Raw genomic sequence first — 16,281 nt, 5'->3', positions numbered from 1 at the left:
CTCCTCTTTCACTTTCATCAAGAGGCTCTTTAGTTCTTCTTTGCTTTCTACCGTAAGGGTGGTGTCATCTGCATATCTGAGGTTATTGATATTCCTCCCAGCAATCTTGATTCCAGCTTGTGCTTCATCCAGCCTGGCATTTCACATGATGTACTCTGCATATAAGTAAAATAGCAGGGTGACAATATACAGCCTTGACATACTCCTTGCCCAATTTGGAACCAGTTTGTTGTTCCATGTCAAGTTCTAACTGTTGCTTCTTGACCTGCATACAGATTTCTCAGGAAGCAGGTAAGATGGTCTGGTATTCCATTCTCTTGAAGAATTTTCCACAGTTTGTTGTGATCTACACAGTCAAAGGCTATGGCTTGTCAATAAAACAGAAGTAGATGCTTTTCTGGAATTCTCTTGCTTTTTCAGTGATCCATCGGATGTTGGCAATTTGATTTCTGGTTCCTCTGCCTTTTCTAAATCCAGCTTGAACATCAGGAAGTTCACGGTTCACATACTCTTGAAGCCTGACTTGGAGAATTTTGAGCATTACTTTGCTAGCATGTGAGATGAGTGCAATTGTGTGGTAGTTTGAACATTCTTTGGCATGGCCTTTCTTTGGGATTGGAATGAAAACTGACCTTTTCCAGTCCTGTGGCCACTGCTGAGTTTTCCAAATTGGCTGGCATAATGAGTGCAGCACTTTCACAGCATCATCTTTCAGGATTTGGAATAGCTCAACTGGAATTCCATCACCTCCACTAGCTTTGTTCCTAGTGATGCTTTCTAATGCCCACTTGACTGCATTCCAGGATGTCTGAATCTAGGTGAGAGATCACACCTTTGTGGTTATCTGGGTCATGAAAATTTTTTTTTGTATAGGTCTTCTGTGTATTCTTGCCACCTCTTAATATCTTCTGCTTCTGTTAGGTCCATCCCATTTCTGTCCTTTATTGAGCCCATCTTTGCACAAAATGTTCCCTTGTTATCTCTAATTTTCTTGAAGAGATCTCTAGTCTTTGCCATTCTGTTGTTTTCCTCTATTTCTTTGCATTGATCATCGAGGAAGGCTTTCTTATCTCTCCTTGCTGTTCTTTGGAACTCGGCATTCAAATGGGTATATCTTTCCTTTTCTCCTTTGCTTTTTGCTTCTCTTTTCTCACCTATTGAGTGCTCATTTACCATTCTGTATACCCTAAGGCCCTTAAGAATTATGCTAAATCTTCTCTGCCTGTGCTCTACAGATGGAACAAGGAAGCCTGGTTGACTAGATCTGTTTACATCATGATTGACTGAATATTTTAAGCCCACTGTTGAGAACAGTGCCCAGAAAAGATTCCTTTCAAAATACTACTGCTCATTGAGAGTACCTGGTGTGATGGAGATGTATGTTGAGCTTCATGTTGTTTTTATACCTGCTAATACAATATCAGTTTTTCAGCCCCATGAATCATGGAGTAATTTCAACTTTCAACATTTTTCTTTAAGAAATACATATCATAAAGCTGTAGCTGCCACAGATAGTGATTCCTAATTTGGATCTGGAAAAATTCAGTTGAAAATTTTCTGGAAAGGATTTACCATTCTAGATGACATTAAGAACATTTGTGATTCATGGGAAGAGGTCTAAATAGCAACATTAACAAGAATTTGAAAGAAGCTTGAGTCCAACCCTCGTGAATAACTTTTAGGTGTTCAAAACTTCAAAGAAGGAAGTAACTACAGATGTGGCAGAAATAGCAAGAGAACTAGAAGTGGAGCCTCAAGATGTAACTGAATGCTGCAATCTCATGATAAAACTGTATTTATTATGTGACAAGCACTCTTCCATTCCACAATAAAAGCATAAACCAAATCTGGGGCACTTACCATTTCTGCCACCTCTTATGGCCTGTGTCCTCAGAGCCATTAATCAAGGAGCCTAAACTGTGACAGAGCAGCCACACCACTTGTTTTCAACTTGCTGAGGGATGATGCGCTAGGACTAGGGTCTCGACAGGATAGGCACAATTCCTTTGGAGTCCATTCTGTTTGAGCCCTTATAAAGCCTGAACTTCTTTTAAGAGCACAGGCCCAGCCCCTTAAGTCTCAGAACAGATTGCCATCAGTGGGGATTTGCAGACAGTCATGATAATTCTTCATTAGAAGCAGTCACTTCAGTGGATGAGTAAAAAAGTGGTTTATTGAGATGGAACCTGTTCCTGGTGAAGATGCTGTGAAAGTTGTTGAACTGACAAAGGATTTAGAATATGACATAAATTTAGTTGGAAAAGCCACAACAGAGCTTGAGAGGATTGATTCCAGGTTTGAAAGAAGTTCTGCTGTGGGTCAAATGCTATTAAACAGCATTGCATGCACAAGAAAATTGTGCACATAAAGAAGAGTCAATTAATGCAGCCAACTTCAGTGTTGTCTTAATTTAAGATGTTGCTAAAGACACCCCAACCTTCAGCAACCATCACCCTGACCAGTCAGCAGCCAGCAGCACTGAGGCAAGACCCTTCATCAGCAAAAAGATTATACCATGCTGAAGGCTCAGATTTTTAGCATTTTTCAGCAACAAAGTATTTCTCAGTTGAGTATGTATATAGTTCTTTTAGACATTATGCTATTGCACACTTCACAGACTACAGCATAGTGTAAATGTAAGTTTTGAATGCACTGGGAAACAAAAATTCATGTGACTCCCTTTCTTGAAATATTTTCTTTGTTTCTGTGATCTGGAGTTGAATCTGCAATTGAATCTCCAAGGTATGCCTGTGTGTAAAGAATGCACTGGAAGGAGTAATCCTGTAGGCAGGGATGTTGCACTGGTAATCTAGATGATCTGAACTAAGGGTGGTGGCTGTACCACATCTTAAATTGAAAGAAAGGAATAATTCAAAATATATTAAGACATTAGTGATTGATTGAATGTGGAGGAGAGTTTGGTAAAAGTAGGATCTAGATTTTTTGCTTGGCTGACTAGATTGATGTTTGTGAACACAGTTCCCTGTTAAGTATGATCTGTGCCAAATTCAGCAAGACTCAAGCCATGAGGTAACAGGTTTGTTTTATACTCTGGAGCATCATATTGGAAGTGCTTTACTTTTTATTGAATCACTTGAAGAATTATGTTGAGAAATTTAAAGATAATTATAACTATCTAATGATAGTTTATATAAATTTGAAAATCTTGATGAGAAAAAGAAGGAATTTGAAGAAAATAATGAGTTTTCAAGTAAATGTATTTGTGTGAGTATACTTGTTAGTTCAGTTCAGTCGCTCAGTCGTGCCTAACTCTTTGTGACCCCGTGGACTGCAGCATGCCAGGCTTCCCTGTCTTATAGGATATAAGTATAAAAGTATATTTATAGGATATGCAATTTTATTTTATTTACTTTTTTCTCTTTTTTTGGCCATGACACAAGTCTTATGGGATCTTAGTTCCCAGACCAGGGTGTGAGCCCAGGCCCCTGGCAGTGAAAACATGGACTCCTAGCCACTAGACTGTCAGGGAATTCTCTAGGATATGCTATTTTTAGAGGCATATATTTAATTACTGCCTAAAATCTTGTCCTTGTCAGCTCTTCTGGGGAAATAAGTACTTCCCACGTCCATTTATATCACTCTTTTTACACTCTCTATTCATTGTGGTTAGGGAACAATGGACCCAAAAGGACCTCTGCGGGCCATCTGGCCTCTTACTTTACTCCAGGCAGAGTTACCATGTAAAGTCTTCCAGACAAATGGATCTCCATCTATCCTATTTTTATAAACCTCCAGGATAGATTTCTTTCTCACCTTCTCTCTTTTTTTCATACCCTACAATGTCTTAGAGGGCTTTCCGGGTAGCTCAGATGCTAAAGAATTAATCTACAATGCAGGAGACCCCAGTTTGATCCCTGGGTTGGGAAGATCCCCTGGAGATACCCACTCCAGTATTCTTGCCTGGAGAATTCCATGGACAAAGGAGCCTGGCAGGCTACTGTCAATGGGGTTGCAAAGAGTTGGATACAACTGAGCAACTTTCATTTTCACCTTAACAATGTCTTAAGCAGATGGGAATAACAATTCCAGTGCTTCCAATTAGGTCATGTCAGCAAATTAGGCCATATTAATATGATAATTTTTAATATATACAATGCAGTACTATATAATGGTGTTGACATATATCATCCATGTGCTGTACAGACATTTATGCTGTTCTGCCATTTGAGTTTAAATACTTGTACTTCTTAGGGGGATAGAGGCTGTATAAGTTTTGGTTTTTTAATATTTTTTGGCTGTACAGGATCTTTAGCTGTGACATACAAATGCTTAATTGCAGCATGTGGGATCCAATTCCCTGACCAGGGAGGTCTCTGTAGAAGTTTTTAACATGTTTGCTTTTATAATATTGAGATCTCTTTTTCAGATACTTCTTAACAAGAAATTTAATAATGATAATGGTAAGCATAAGTGATAATGATAAGTGCTAACCAAGGAAATGACCATAAAATAATTAATGTTGCTAGTACAAAGTCAATTGTTGAAGAATCTGAGGTAATTACAATTACTTTTCTTTCTCTATACCATTATTTTTATTCCTCTGTGATATTTGTTGAGAATATTAACAGGTGAAAATGAACAGATTCTTTTTTTAAATTGTAGTTGATTGAGAATGTTGTATTAGTTTCTGCTGTACAGCACAGTGATGCAGCTGTACATATTTATACATTCCTTTGTATATTTTCCATTATGGTTTACCACAGGACATTGAATGTAGTTCCCTATGCTATTCAGTAGGACCTAGTTGTTTATCCAGTCTCTGTGTAATAGTTTGCACCTGCTAATCCCAAACTCCCAATCCGTCACTCCCACATCCTCTCCCTCCTTCTCAGCAACAAGTCTTGAACAGATTCTTTAGATTTAAGATCAGCCTAATGCTGTCCTAGAAATAAAACAGATGTAAGTTGTATGCGTGGTTAGCTAACTCTCAGTTATTTTCTGATACCTTGCAATCTTATCTCTTTAGAGAAAACCATTTTAAGAGAAATGCCAGTTATTTTTCCTAAGAAAATGATGAAATCAACCCATAACTTTAAATTTCCTGTCACTGTGGGGATGGCAGCATTTCTTAGTGCTTTAAAAACTTTGCACAGGCAAATTACTTTCAACACAAAGCGGATTTTCTGTCTGCTAAACAGGGGGAATCCTACTTATACCATGCAATGAGGTTCAGTGAGGTCACTGCAGTGTTCCCTGCTGCACAGGGACTGAGATATTGTGAGACTAGGGTGCCTCTTCCTGAGCCAGTTCTTTTTTTTTTTGAGGAAAGCGTCTCTGGCTCTGAGGGCTTCACTAGTGGCTCAGTGGTAAAGAACCTGCCTGAGCCAGGTGCTGTAGGGTTCCTGTATTAGTAAGGAGATGGTCAGTAATAGTAAAGTACAAATAAAACAATATTTTCTTTTTAGAGGAGGAAGGTGGTATGTTAGTTATGTGGCTATGTGGAATGGAGGAAGGCTTTAGTAAAGATGTGAAGATATCCACTCAAGAACTAAGAGTGGTTTAGCCCAGGTCTCTCTCATTGCAGGCAGATTCTTTACCAGCTGAGCCACAAGGGAAGCCCAAGAATTCTGGAATCGGTAGCGTATCCCTTCTCCAGTGGATCTTCCCTACCCAGGAATCAAACTGGGACCTCCTGCATTGCAGGCGGATTCTTTACAAACTGAGCTATCAGGGAATCCATTTTGAGGTGGCAGGAATGGCTAAGTCCACAGGTGGAGGAAGAAGAGAAGAAATACGTCTCTTGTATGAAAGGAAAGGAAGTGAACAATGAGTAAAAAAAAAAAAAGTAAGGAAAAGTAACAGAATTCTCAAATGATGAATTCTATTTTCTCTGGGCAGTGGTAAGTTTAAGAATTAAGAGACATAGGTTCTGATTTTTTTAAATTGTTTTTGCTGTTTACCGGAGAAATATAGTAAAAATATGAGCTAACACTCTTACAGTGTTTACCATGTGCCAACTGTCCCCAGCATATTTTATTCACTAACTCGTTTAATTTTTACTACTACTCTTTGTGTAATAAGTACTTTTTATCCCCTTTTATGGGGAAACCAAGGTACAGCATTTAAGTGACTTGCTCAGAGACTCTCAGATTGTAAACGAGTGAGGCAGGATTTGAACGTGCACAGTTTGGCTACTAAGTACATACACTTGCCTATCATTCCCCTAAGGTAGCAGAATAATTGTAATATTTGTTGGTGACCATGGGTTTAAGGTGACTTCTGTTTCCCTGTTACTGATTTTTTAGCATCTCTGTTCAGGTATGGCAAGAGAAGATATAGAATTTAAAAATCTATACATTCTATGTGTTGTCATTTTAAACGCCCAAATAAGATTTATTCATGCTGAGTCATACAAAATTGGTTACCTTATTGATGTGATCAATGGATGGAGTTTAGAAAGAGATTGAGAATGTTTTTCAGAATTGATTCAGTTTTTAAAGAATTAGATTAGCTCTTTTGATCAATGACTTTTATGATCAAACTCACATGAAATAAACTTTTTATGAAAAATATTTTTAAAGTCCATAGTAATGTTGCCTTTACTTTCTAACTTTGCCTAAATTTGGTTAACACAGTGGAGTAGATTATTCATGGGAATAGTCTCTCTCATCCATCTTTGCCTGATAGATAAAAAGATAGATTAGATTGAACAATTGCTTTATAATAATATCTTGTTCCAAAAAGTTTTATGGAAAGGTTTAGGATCCCAGGTTCTTTTGTAAAATTGTCTTGGTTAAGGTATTAAATTTGGGTTACTCTCTTCTTACATACAGTATTGTAGCCCTTCTGCTTCTTGGTGTGAAATAGGCTGCTTGCAGAACTTGGTCAGTGTCAAAAGATTAGCTGTATTAGACATGTTAGATTTCTATTTACAGATGTGTTTATAAGCATGCCTAGCAATAAGAAAATCACACTTCTTATAATTCACCCAAGTTATCTTTGGAAGTTTCCTGTGGGAAAATTTTGGCATGGGGTTCTGACAAGAGTATGGAGTGACCATTCTTCCCTAAAAAGTTGTCTTCTACCAGATTTGAAAATGTTTTTTCAGGTTGATGAAATGGTTTCTAAATTAACAACCATTGGCAGGGGGAAAGGGAGTGAAAGTGAAAGTGAAGTCGCTCAGTTGTGTCCGACTCTTAGCGACCCCATGGACTACAGCCCACCAGGCTCCTCCGTCCATGGGATTTTCCAGGCAAGAGTACTGGAGTGGGGTGCCATTGCCTTCTCTGTTAGCAGCAGCTAGGCATATTATATTTACTTGGAGCTGGTATACCTGGTGACAGCCTTAGTGCCCTAGCAGAAGACAAATTCCTAGCCTTTCTTTGTGGTGGTCTGCAGGGCAGGTGAAGAGAAGTGAAAGTCACTCAGTCATGTCTGACTCTTTGTGACCCCATGGACTCATGGAATTCTCCAGGGAGAATACTGGCGTAGATAGCCATTCTCTTCACCAGGGGATCTTCCCAACCCAGGGATCGAACCCATGTCTCCCACACTGCAGGCAGATTCTTTACCATCTTGAGCCACTAGGGATGTTAGAGGGGTAAATAAGCAATGTTCTCTTTTACTTATTATGTTCCTTTCCTCATTTAAAATAGTTTTAAAGGATAAAAGATGAATTAACTATCATAAATTTACAAATCAGTAAGAAACATTGTAGGATGAAATAGATAAATGAATAGAAACAAGAGTCAGAGAGGCTGTCAACTGATGAATGGACAAGTATAATGTGGTATGTCCTCACAGTGGAATGTTACTTGGAATAAAAAAAGGAGTTAAACACTGAAAAATGCTACAACATGGATTGAAAGCATTGTGCTAATAAGCCAGTCACAAAAGACCACATATTGTGTGATTCCATTTGTATGAACTGTCAAAACAGTCCAGTCCATAGAGACAGAAAGTAGATTAGTGTTTGCCTAGAGCTAGGTTGATACAGGGGCCTGCAGTGGAGGTGGAGTGATTGCTAAGAGATGAAAGATTTTAGGGAAATGAAAATATTCTGAAATTGTGAAGGATGCACATCTCTAAATGTTCTAAAAACTGTTGAATTGTAATCTTTAAATGGGTGAGTCTTATGGTGTGTGAATTATATCTCAATAAAGGGTTGTTTTTGTTTTTTTTAAAGCATCTGGATTCTTCTTTCTACTCTGGCTGCTGTGGTTCACCACTTTGCTCAAGAGCTTCCATAGTAGCCCCAGGGTAATTGCTGCAGTGTGCTGTGCTGTCATATCTGACTCTTTGCGACCCCATGGAATGTAGCCTGCCAGGCTCCTCTGTCCATGGGGATTCTCCAGGCAAGAATACTGGAGTGGGTTGCCTTGCCCTCCCCCAGGGGAGCTTCCTAACCCAGGGATTGAACCCAGGTCTCCTGCATTGCATTCAGATTCTTTAACCATCTGAGCCACCACGGAAGCCCAAGAATCCTAGAGTGGGTAGCATATCTCTTTTCCAGGGGAACTTCTGACCCAAGAATCTAACCGGAATCTCCCGCATTGCAGGCGGATTCTTTACCAGCTGAGCTTCCAGGGAGGCCCTGGTGTCAAGTGCAGGTCGTAACATCCAAAGCAAGGAAGTTTTCCGTAATGTCCGTTTGTCACTGAGCATTATTTTGTTTTTGTTTTTGAAGCCTCCAGCAGACTTCCCATTTTCCCTATAAGGCAGAATCATTGGGGAATGAAAGTACTAGACTTGCTGAGACCAATCACAGTTCACCTCTTCTTGACTAATATGGGCTTGAAGAGGTGTCCTTAAATCATGTGCCTGGTGGTACAGTGGTAAAGAATCTGCCTGCCAGTGCAGGAGACGCAAGAGACATGGGTTTGATCCCTGGGTCAAGAAGACCCCCCCTGGAGCAGGAAATGGCAACCCACTCCAGTATTCTTGCCTGGAAAATTCCGTGGACAGAGAAACCTGGCAGGCTACAGTCCATCTAGGCACAAAGAGTTGGACATGACTAAGCACACACACGCACACCAGATATCTAAATAGATCTGCCATTAGTCTGGGGTTGAGGACTTCAAAACTTAAGGAGAAGCTTTTTTTAGCTCATGCTCCCTTAGCTACAAGTTATAGGTGCTAAAGAAAAAGTTATTCTGATACTTGTTAAAACAGTAAGGAAGACTTTATTCAAGGAGTTGACTCTATCTCACTAGAGTTTGCAATAGGAGTCAACTCTATTGCAACTGAGGCGAGAGATCACTCAACTCTGAACACAGCAGAGAGAGCTGGGGATTTATAGCCAACAAGCAGGGTAAAGGGGTCGGTGGTCAGAAAATTAGTAAGAGGAGACATCAAGGTAGGGAGATTTTGCTAAACTGATTGCTCCTGCCAGCAGCACATGCTTGTCTCAAAGATTAAACTATGCATGTCTAAGTGCATAGGCTGGTACAGTGAAACTGTGGATTGCTTATTAAATCGGTTATGGTTCCTTTGGTCACTCACTCTTCTACTTGGATAACTGGTAATTCTAGACTTTCTTGCAGCAGGGATGTGTGCATTTATCAGATCAAAATCAAGGTCAAAACAGAATTCTTGCAAAAAGAAGGCCAAGAAATTAGCTGTAAATAGTGAGGATTAGGAACTTGATCAGGTATCAAGAGTTAATCAGGTATCAAGAGTAGGGGCATTCTTGATAAATTGGCTTAGCAGGATTCTTGCTAAAATTGGACCTGGAAAGGGCAAGAGAGACTTGGAAGGCCAAAATTGAGGCCTAGTTAAGAAGAGGGCTAAGAGGAACGTAACTGAAGTTTGACAAGGAGAAACTCTTTGTCATAGCTCAAGTTTGGTGTTTTTTTTGCTCTTTTCCCCTCTTATTATTTGATGAAAGACTGACAACTTAAAGTAACTTTCCTCAGGCCTTTAATGCAATGTAGGTTTTTCTTTACTTTTACTTCAAAAAGTATTATGTGTACCTATTCACTGAAAAAAAAATTTAAGAAATAAATCATATAACATATTCTCATTATTTCTGCATCTCCTTAAATGAGACATAGTGTGTAGTCTTCATTAATTATTTAAATTAGAACTTTGGCTCACAGGCACATTACTAACAGACCAATTTTAGTAAAATGAAATGAAATTGTGAGTACTATAGCTGCTATAAAACCTGAACCGGTGTGACCAAATCACTGATCGTTAACAGGACCTGCCGTACCTATATAAAATGCACTTAAGATACTTCAAAAGCAAACTTCTATTCAGATAACTTAAAATATGACAATGCAGTGACTTTTAATCAGACTAGAATCAGAACAGGGAAAATGCATGTATAGTTCATTTTAAAATGCAAACCTGTGCAGTCCCCGACCTAAGAACCTAAGAGAATCCCAAAATCCCTTTGCTGTGTAGATTTTTTGGTTCTGCAAACACATTTTCTCCTCAGAAGCAACATCACAATGCTAGATAACAGGTTAGTCCCAAGAGATTGTTTAGCCCATTGAACTTTATCTAGTTGAATTTATAATATTAATAGTAACCATAAGCCTTTCTGGACCTGTGATGGGGAGGAATAGATGGAAAGGGGCTTGAGCGCTTGGCACCAGCAGTTTCTGGTTGTACTGAGGAGGGGTGATGGGAGTGGAGGAGACTGGTAGAAACAGCTCGCTTGTGGAGAAGTGGGGAATGCATCTGAGACTAGGGCTGCAGTGGTTATTTAGTCTGAAGTCTGCAGTGGTTGGAAAATGAATGTACCTTAAAAATACTCCAACTTGACATGTACTTTCTGAAAGGCTTATCACAGTAAATATAGCTCTTTAGGCAAACATGCAGTTTATTAAAGTGGTTCAGTTACCATGGCAACATATCTGGAATTTATAGCTCCTTATTTTGAGAGGGCTTCATTTCCACCTTTTGAGGCACTGAAATCCAAGGCTAAAGTTCTTAACAGCCTCCAATCTCATTGTATGAATTTTTAGTCTTTAGAAAACATAGACGTACAAAATGTAGCTTGGAGAGAATCAATCTTGTGACTTGATAGTCATATGCATGAATTTTAAATTGGTATTTTTCAATTTTAAAATGTTTTAAACTGTTTCCTATTAAAAAATTTTTTTAATTATTACAAAGCTACATATGATCATAATTTAATGAGGAGAAATAGAAATTTCGAAAAAAGTAACAGTCTCCTAAATTTATTCCCTGGAGGCAACCACGTTCTTTTCTTGTAGCTGATTTTGAGGGATTTACTTCAGATCCCTCAGCAATGGGTTTATCTTACTTCTTGGTTGGTATTACTGCTTGCTTTGCAGCAAGTGTCATTTTAGGCATCATCAATTGGTTTCTCTATAGGTAAGATAAAATTTTAGCTCTTTTGGTCTTCAGCCCCACCCTCACATCCAGACCTTTCCCCTGTTCCCATTCTTCAAACAGCAATAGATAGGGAGATAGACAGATTGATAGATTGATGGATCAATAGATAGAAATGGATGAAGAGAGGGAGAAAGTTACAGTTTTACAAATTTTATATAAATTTATACTAATTTTGGCTTGATCAGTATTCAACTTGTACAGTATTAGAACCATGTTTATAATTTACAGATGAACAATACAATATACTATGGATGTTTTTTCTTTTATGACTCATTTTTCACTAATTCAGCCTCTTACCTTAGTTGTCCAGACTCCTTGCAATATCTTTAAATGTTAGCATTACATCAATTTTATCCACTTAATGAAATTTCTCCTGTACCATTTGATCAACTGCAGTCTGGACAGTTTTTCTTTAGGTTTGCTGTGAAACTCTTATCAGGGATTTTTATCTATTTCTCCCTTGTACTGAATTACTTCTTTTTCAAATATATATATATATATATATATATAATTTTCTTTATTTTTTTATTCCCTTGTTTTGCTGTACATTTTCCAGTAGCCTCCCAAGAAGGGGTACGTTGGCAGTAAATTGTTTGAAACTCTGCATATCTGAAAATGCCTTTGTTCTACTTTTATATCTGATTTTTAATTTGGCTGTATATGAATTGTTAAAAATCGTTTTCTCTCATTCAGTATCAATGTTGAGATAACCAGTGCCATTCAGATGTTTTATTCTGTTTTGTTTCTGTGAAATCTGTTCCTCCCTTCTCTAGAGACTTGTAGAGTTCTTTCTTTGTTCCCATTGTCCTAAGATTTCATGATTATGGACCTTGCTCTGGGTCCATTTTCGTCTGTTATGAAGGATCTTCATTGGGCATTTTCTAGTTTCCATTTTGGGAACTTCCAGTTTTAAGTTCTGTAAAATATTCTTTTTTTTTTTTTTTAATTTCTATTTTTTTCTATGTTGTTTTCTAGAACTTTTATTATTCACATATTGTTTTCATGGTCTGGTTCTCTGATTATATTTTATATTTTCTCTGTTATTTTATATTTCCATCTACTTCCTGGAAGATTTTCTCAGCTTAGTAACCAGTAGATTTTTCATTTCTGCTATTATAGTTTTAATTTCCAAGAGAATTCTGCCCCACTCCCCCAACTCTTTTTTTTTTCTTCTTTTTGTAGTGTCCTGTTCTAGTTTGGTTTTTTCTCTCTCTGCACTGTTGATCTATTCACGTAGGTTGCTTTCCACAAATGTCTGGTGGGTTTTTCTGTTTGTTTGCTTGCTTTTATTTACAAGATTTTAAACACTAACTAGGAACTCTGAATGGATATGTAGAGTTTCCATGTTTATTGAAGGATAATAATTGAGTGATCTGATTGGGATGTCTTGTTGAGGAACCCCAATATCAGTATCTTTAGTCTTTTTTTTAGTGGTCTGCTTTTCCCAAAAAGAATCATTTTACACGATTCTTCTCCCTTGCCTCAGTCTCTATTTGGGGACCCTAGGGAATAAAAAAAGTGGAGAGAGAGGGTCAGATCTCACCATTTGTTATGTAACTTACATCTAATCCCCTTGATTTTTTGCAGGATGACCTAACATCAGTGTAGGATTCCTCCACCTGAATAACCTCTGTTTTGCCCTCTCCAGAAAATAAATTTATAGTTTTCTTCCAGGATGGATTGGGAGATCACCTCTTATGTGGAATGGGTAGAGAATGGATCAGCACAGCACATATTTAGCTACTTAAACATTTTTTCAAACAGTCTTCCTATTTTAGCCACATCCCTATCCTCACTTCCAGAGGTGACATTTCCTGATCCTTTTCTGATCACGCCATTTTAAACCAGGTACTTCTCAACACTCCATACTGGCAGCTTAAGAACTGTCAGGTTGGCTAATCAGTTACCAGGCGTCTGTCTGCTTTTTCACTTGCAAGGTTTTGTGGCTATTGATCCCTCTCCAACCTCTTTTTCTCTATACATTTTTCTATCATTTAAATATAGCACTGAGGAGTGGAGGTTAAATATATTCAGCCTGCTATCTTTTCCCAAAATGTCTGACTAATTTATTTTAACAGTTAAGAGATATTGTATTCGTGTTTTAAATTTAATTCTGGCTATCCATTTTAAATTTAACTCCTATTTAATTCATCTCATATTGATTTCTTATGCTTAACCAGTAACCTGGCCTCTAGCTAGCTAAGAAAAGCCTATTCAGTATGAGCTTTCATGATTTTTCTCCCTTCTGCCTCAGGATTTCTTTGTCTCCCTCCCTGTTCTCTCTCACCTCCCTACTGATCTCTTAATCCCATCACGCCAGCCTGTTCTGCAACCTTCTCCATCCTGGAGACAAGCACAGTCCCCTCATTTCTTATTTTTCTCAGTCTTTCTACACCTTTAACAGCCTTTTTGTAAATCTACCTTAGTTTCTTAGTTAAAAAGAAATGAAAAAACAACTTTCCTTAACCCTTAAACTTGAGCTCAGTTTTCTTATTCTTTTTCAGTTTCTCTCCCACACACACAGTGCCATTTGTTTGCCTTTTTATCTTCCATTTTCTCCTTCACTCTGTTCCACGTACTCCTCTGTATGAGCTTTTTTTTTGAAAATTACTTTCTTAACAAAACCACCAACCGCTTCCTCACCACAGCTTGCTTGACTGCCCACTTTGCTTTGAGACTCCTTCCCTATCTTGTTGTTGTTGTTTTCCATCTAAATTCTTATCTTGTTTTTATTTTATTTCTCGGTTTTTTCCCTCTCATGTTCCTCTCGTTTCACGCGTCGCTTTAGGTGTGGGCTTCTACTATAGGCTGCCTTGAGGACAAAACAGTTAAAGTTCATAGAAACTTACTGATTTTCAGGCTTTCCTTGCGTTATTAAAGTGGCATGATTTCTTATAAACATTCTTATGACATTAATGAGGTTTAACTTTTTATATTTAGGCAGGTGCTGTAAAGGATTATATTAAGATGATGCTTCAGAATGATTCACTTAAATTTCTGGTTTTCGCTCACCATTTAAGCATGCTCCAAGCTTGCACAGAAGCCGTTATAGAAAACAAGGTAGGTTTTATTTATAAAACACTACGTAGGATGCAGTTTTTATATGCTAAACATCAACTGTAGTTTTTATAATTGAGGTGGATTTTTTTTTGCCTTCTTCAGATTGTGGGATGTATATATATAAATTATTATTACATATTTTATTGCAAATTATACAAATGTATATATTTTTTAAATTGTACTAATATTGGGATCAACGGGGCACAGTGGTAAAGAATCATCCTGCCAATGTGGGAGATGCAAGAGACACAGGTTTGATCCCTGTGTTGGAAAGATCCCAGTAGGAAATGGCAACCTACTCCAGTATTCTTGCCTAGAAAGTTCCATGAACAGAGGAGCCTGGCGGGCTACTGTCCATGGGGTCGCAGAGTTGGTCACAACCGAGCATGCACACATATACTAATATTATATTTCCACTGTGTTGATAATATACTACTAATATTTGTCTTTTATACCAGTCATAATACTCCACTGATCAAATTGGATGCATGGATTAAACTCTGCTGCCTTAATAGACTATCATGTGAATTCTGTTTTTGTTATTGGATAAACCATCTGAGATTGGTATAAGCTAAGCTAAGCTAAGCTAAGCTAAGCTAAGTCACTTCAGTCGTGTCCAACTCTGTGCGACCCCATAGACGGCAGCCCACCAGGCCCCCCGTCCCTGGGATTCTCCAGGCAAGAACACTGGAGTGGGTTGCCATTTCCTTCTCCAATGCAGGAAAGTGAAAAGTGAAAGTGAACTCGTTCAGTCGTGTCTGACTTTTAGCGACCCCATGGACTACAGCCTACCAGGCTCCTCCATCCATGGGATTTTCCGGGCAAGGGTACTGGAGTGGGATGCCATTGCCTTCTCCTGAGATTGGTATAGGCAGTTAAAATTGTTGTTTACCCACATGGTGGCCTAGAATGTGGGTGATTTTGAGGGGAAAGGAAGAATAAATTTAGACAGTTTTGTTATCCAGCTGCAGTCATACTTTTTAAACATCTAGGCAGCCTACTTTATAGAATATTAAGATTTAGTATGGGTGAGTCTGAAACATACACCCAGGTAAGCCCCCTGAAACATGCTGGCTTCACTGCCTTTAGGTCCACCTTGTTCCCCAACAGCACTATCAGAACAGTATCTGCCGTTTTTTTCTTTCCAAGTTTAAACCTGTCACCCCTCTGTGTGTGCTAAGGCCTTCTTGAGATGCTCTGGATCAGCCAGAGGAAGTTCCTGACAAATTATAAGAGCTTAATATCCGTGTAACATCAGAACCACTTGCTGGTGCAGTTAGCTTTTTTAAAGGGAGGAATAAAGCCATGTTTTTTAAAACTTTGTGTACTTTTTTCAAGTATTTGCTAATAGTCATTAACATTACCAAAGAAATAATTCTAGTCTTTCCTTCATAGAATGATTTATAATAATATAACATAGTAAAGTACTATATATTAAAGGGATGCTTTCTCATTATCATATAGTATCTGTGATAGATCCTCTGAGGAAGGATTAATTAGCCTTAGAAATTTTTGAAATGATTGAACAATATTAGATGTTTAATTCTGATTCCGTTATACCTTAAAACTATTGGGATGTATTCCAAATGTGTCTCTTCTTCCCACTCCCACTTTATTGGTGTGTTTAGAATTCTGTTTAATGCCACTAAGAGTTAAAAATGTAGGTAGTCATGGTGTTGGAGGTTAATTTCTCCCAAACTCTCCTTTGCCTGACAGTATGTTTTCTTTAGAAAGACCCTCAGAAGATTTTATAGTCTCTGTTGATGGATCACTGGTCAATTTATATCTGTTTATGAGGACATAGAAAAGTTGATAAGGGACATTCTATTAAATCATTAATTTGCTGGTTTACTTATAAAACTGTGTCTCAAGTATTTAAGGCAATGTTTTCCA

At 38.1% G+C, this 16,281-nt stretch overlaps 1 protein-coding gene across 16 annotated transcripts in view; it reads left to right on the top strand.

Moving 5' to 3' along the window:
- The window catches only part of ZRANB3 (zinc finger RANBP2-type containing 3), a 301,572-nt gene that overhangs the window by 214,772 nt on the left and 70,519 nt on the right, over positions 1-16,281 (top strand). For all 16 annotated transcript variants that reach the window (XR_015145498.1, XR_015145502.1, XM_086350708.1 and 13 more), the window contains one exon: positions 14,269-14,388. Coding sequence is in view for 14 of the 16 variants with exons in the window: in XM_086350708.1 (XP_086206834.1) it covers positions 14,269-14,388 (120 nt within the window). In the remaining 2 variants the exon portion in view is untranslated. The remainder of the gene's footprint in view (positions 1-14,268; positions 14,389-16,281) is intronic.

Source organism: Bos grunniens, chromosome 2 (assembly GCF_055505025.1).
Source record: "Bos grunniens cultivar Pamir isolate PY7600 chromosome 2, Bosgru_T2T1.0, whole genome shotgun sequence".
NCBI classification, from domain to species: Eukaryota; Metazoa; Chordata; class Mammalia; order Artiodactyla; family Bovidae; genus Bos; species Bos grunniens.
The sequence above is the reverse complement of the archived record's forward strand: the minus strand, read 5'-3'. Positions and strand labels throughout refer to the sequence as shown.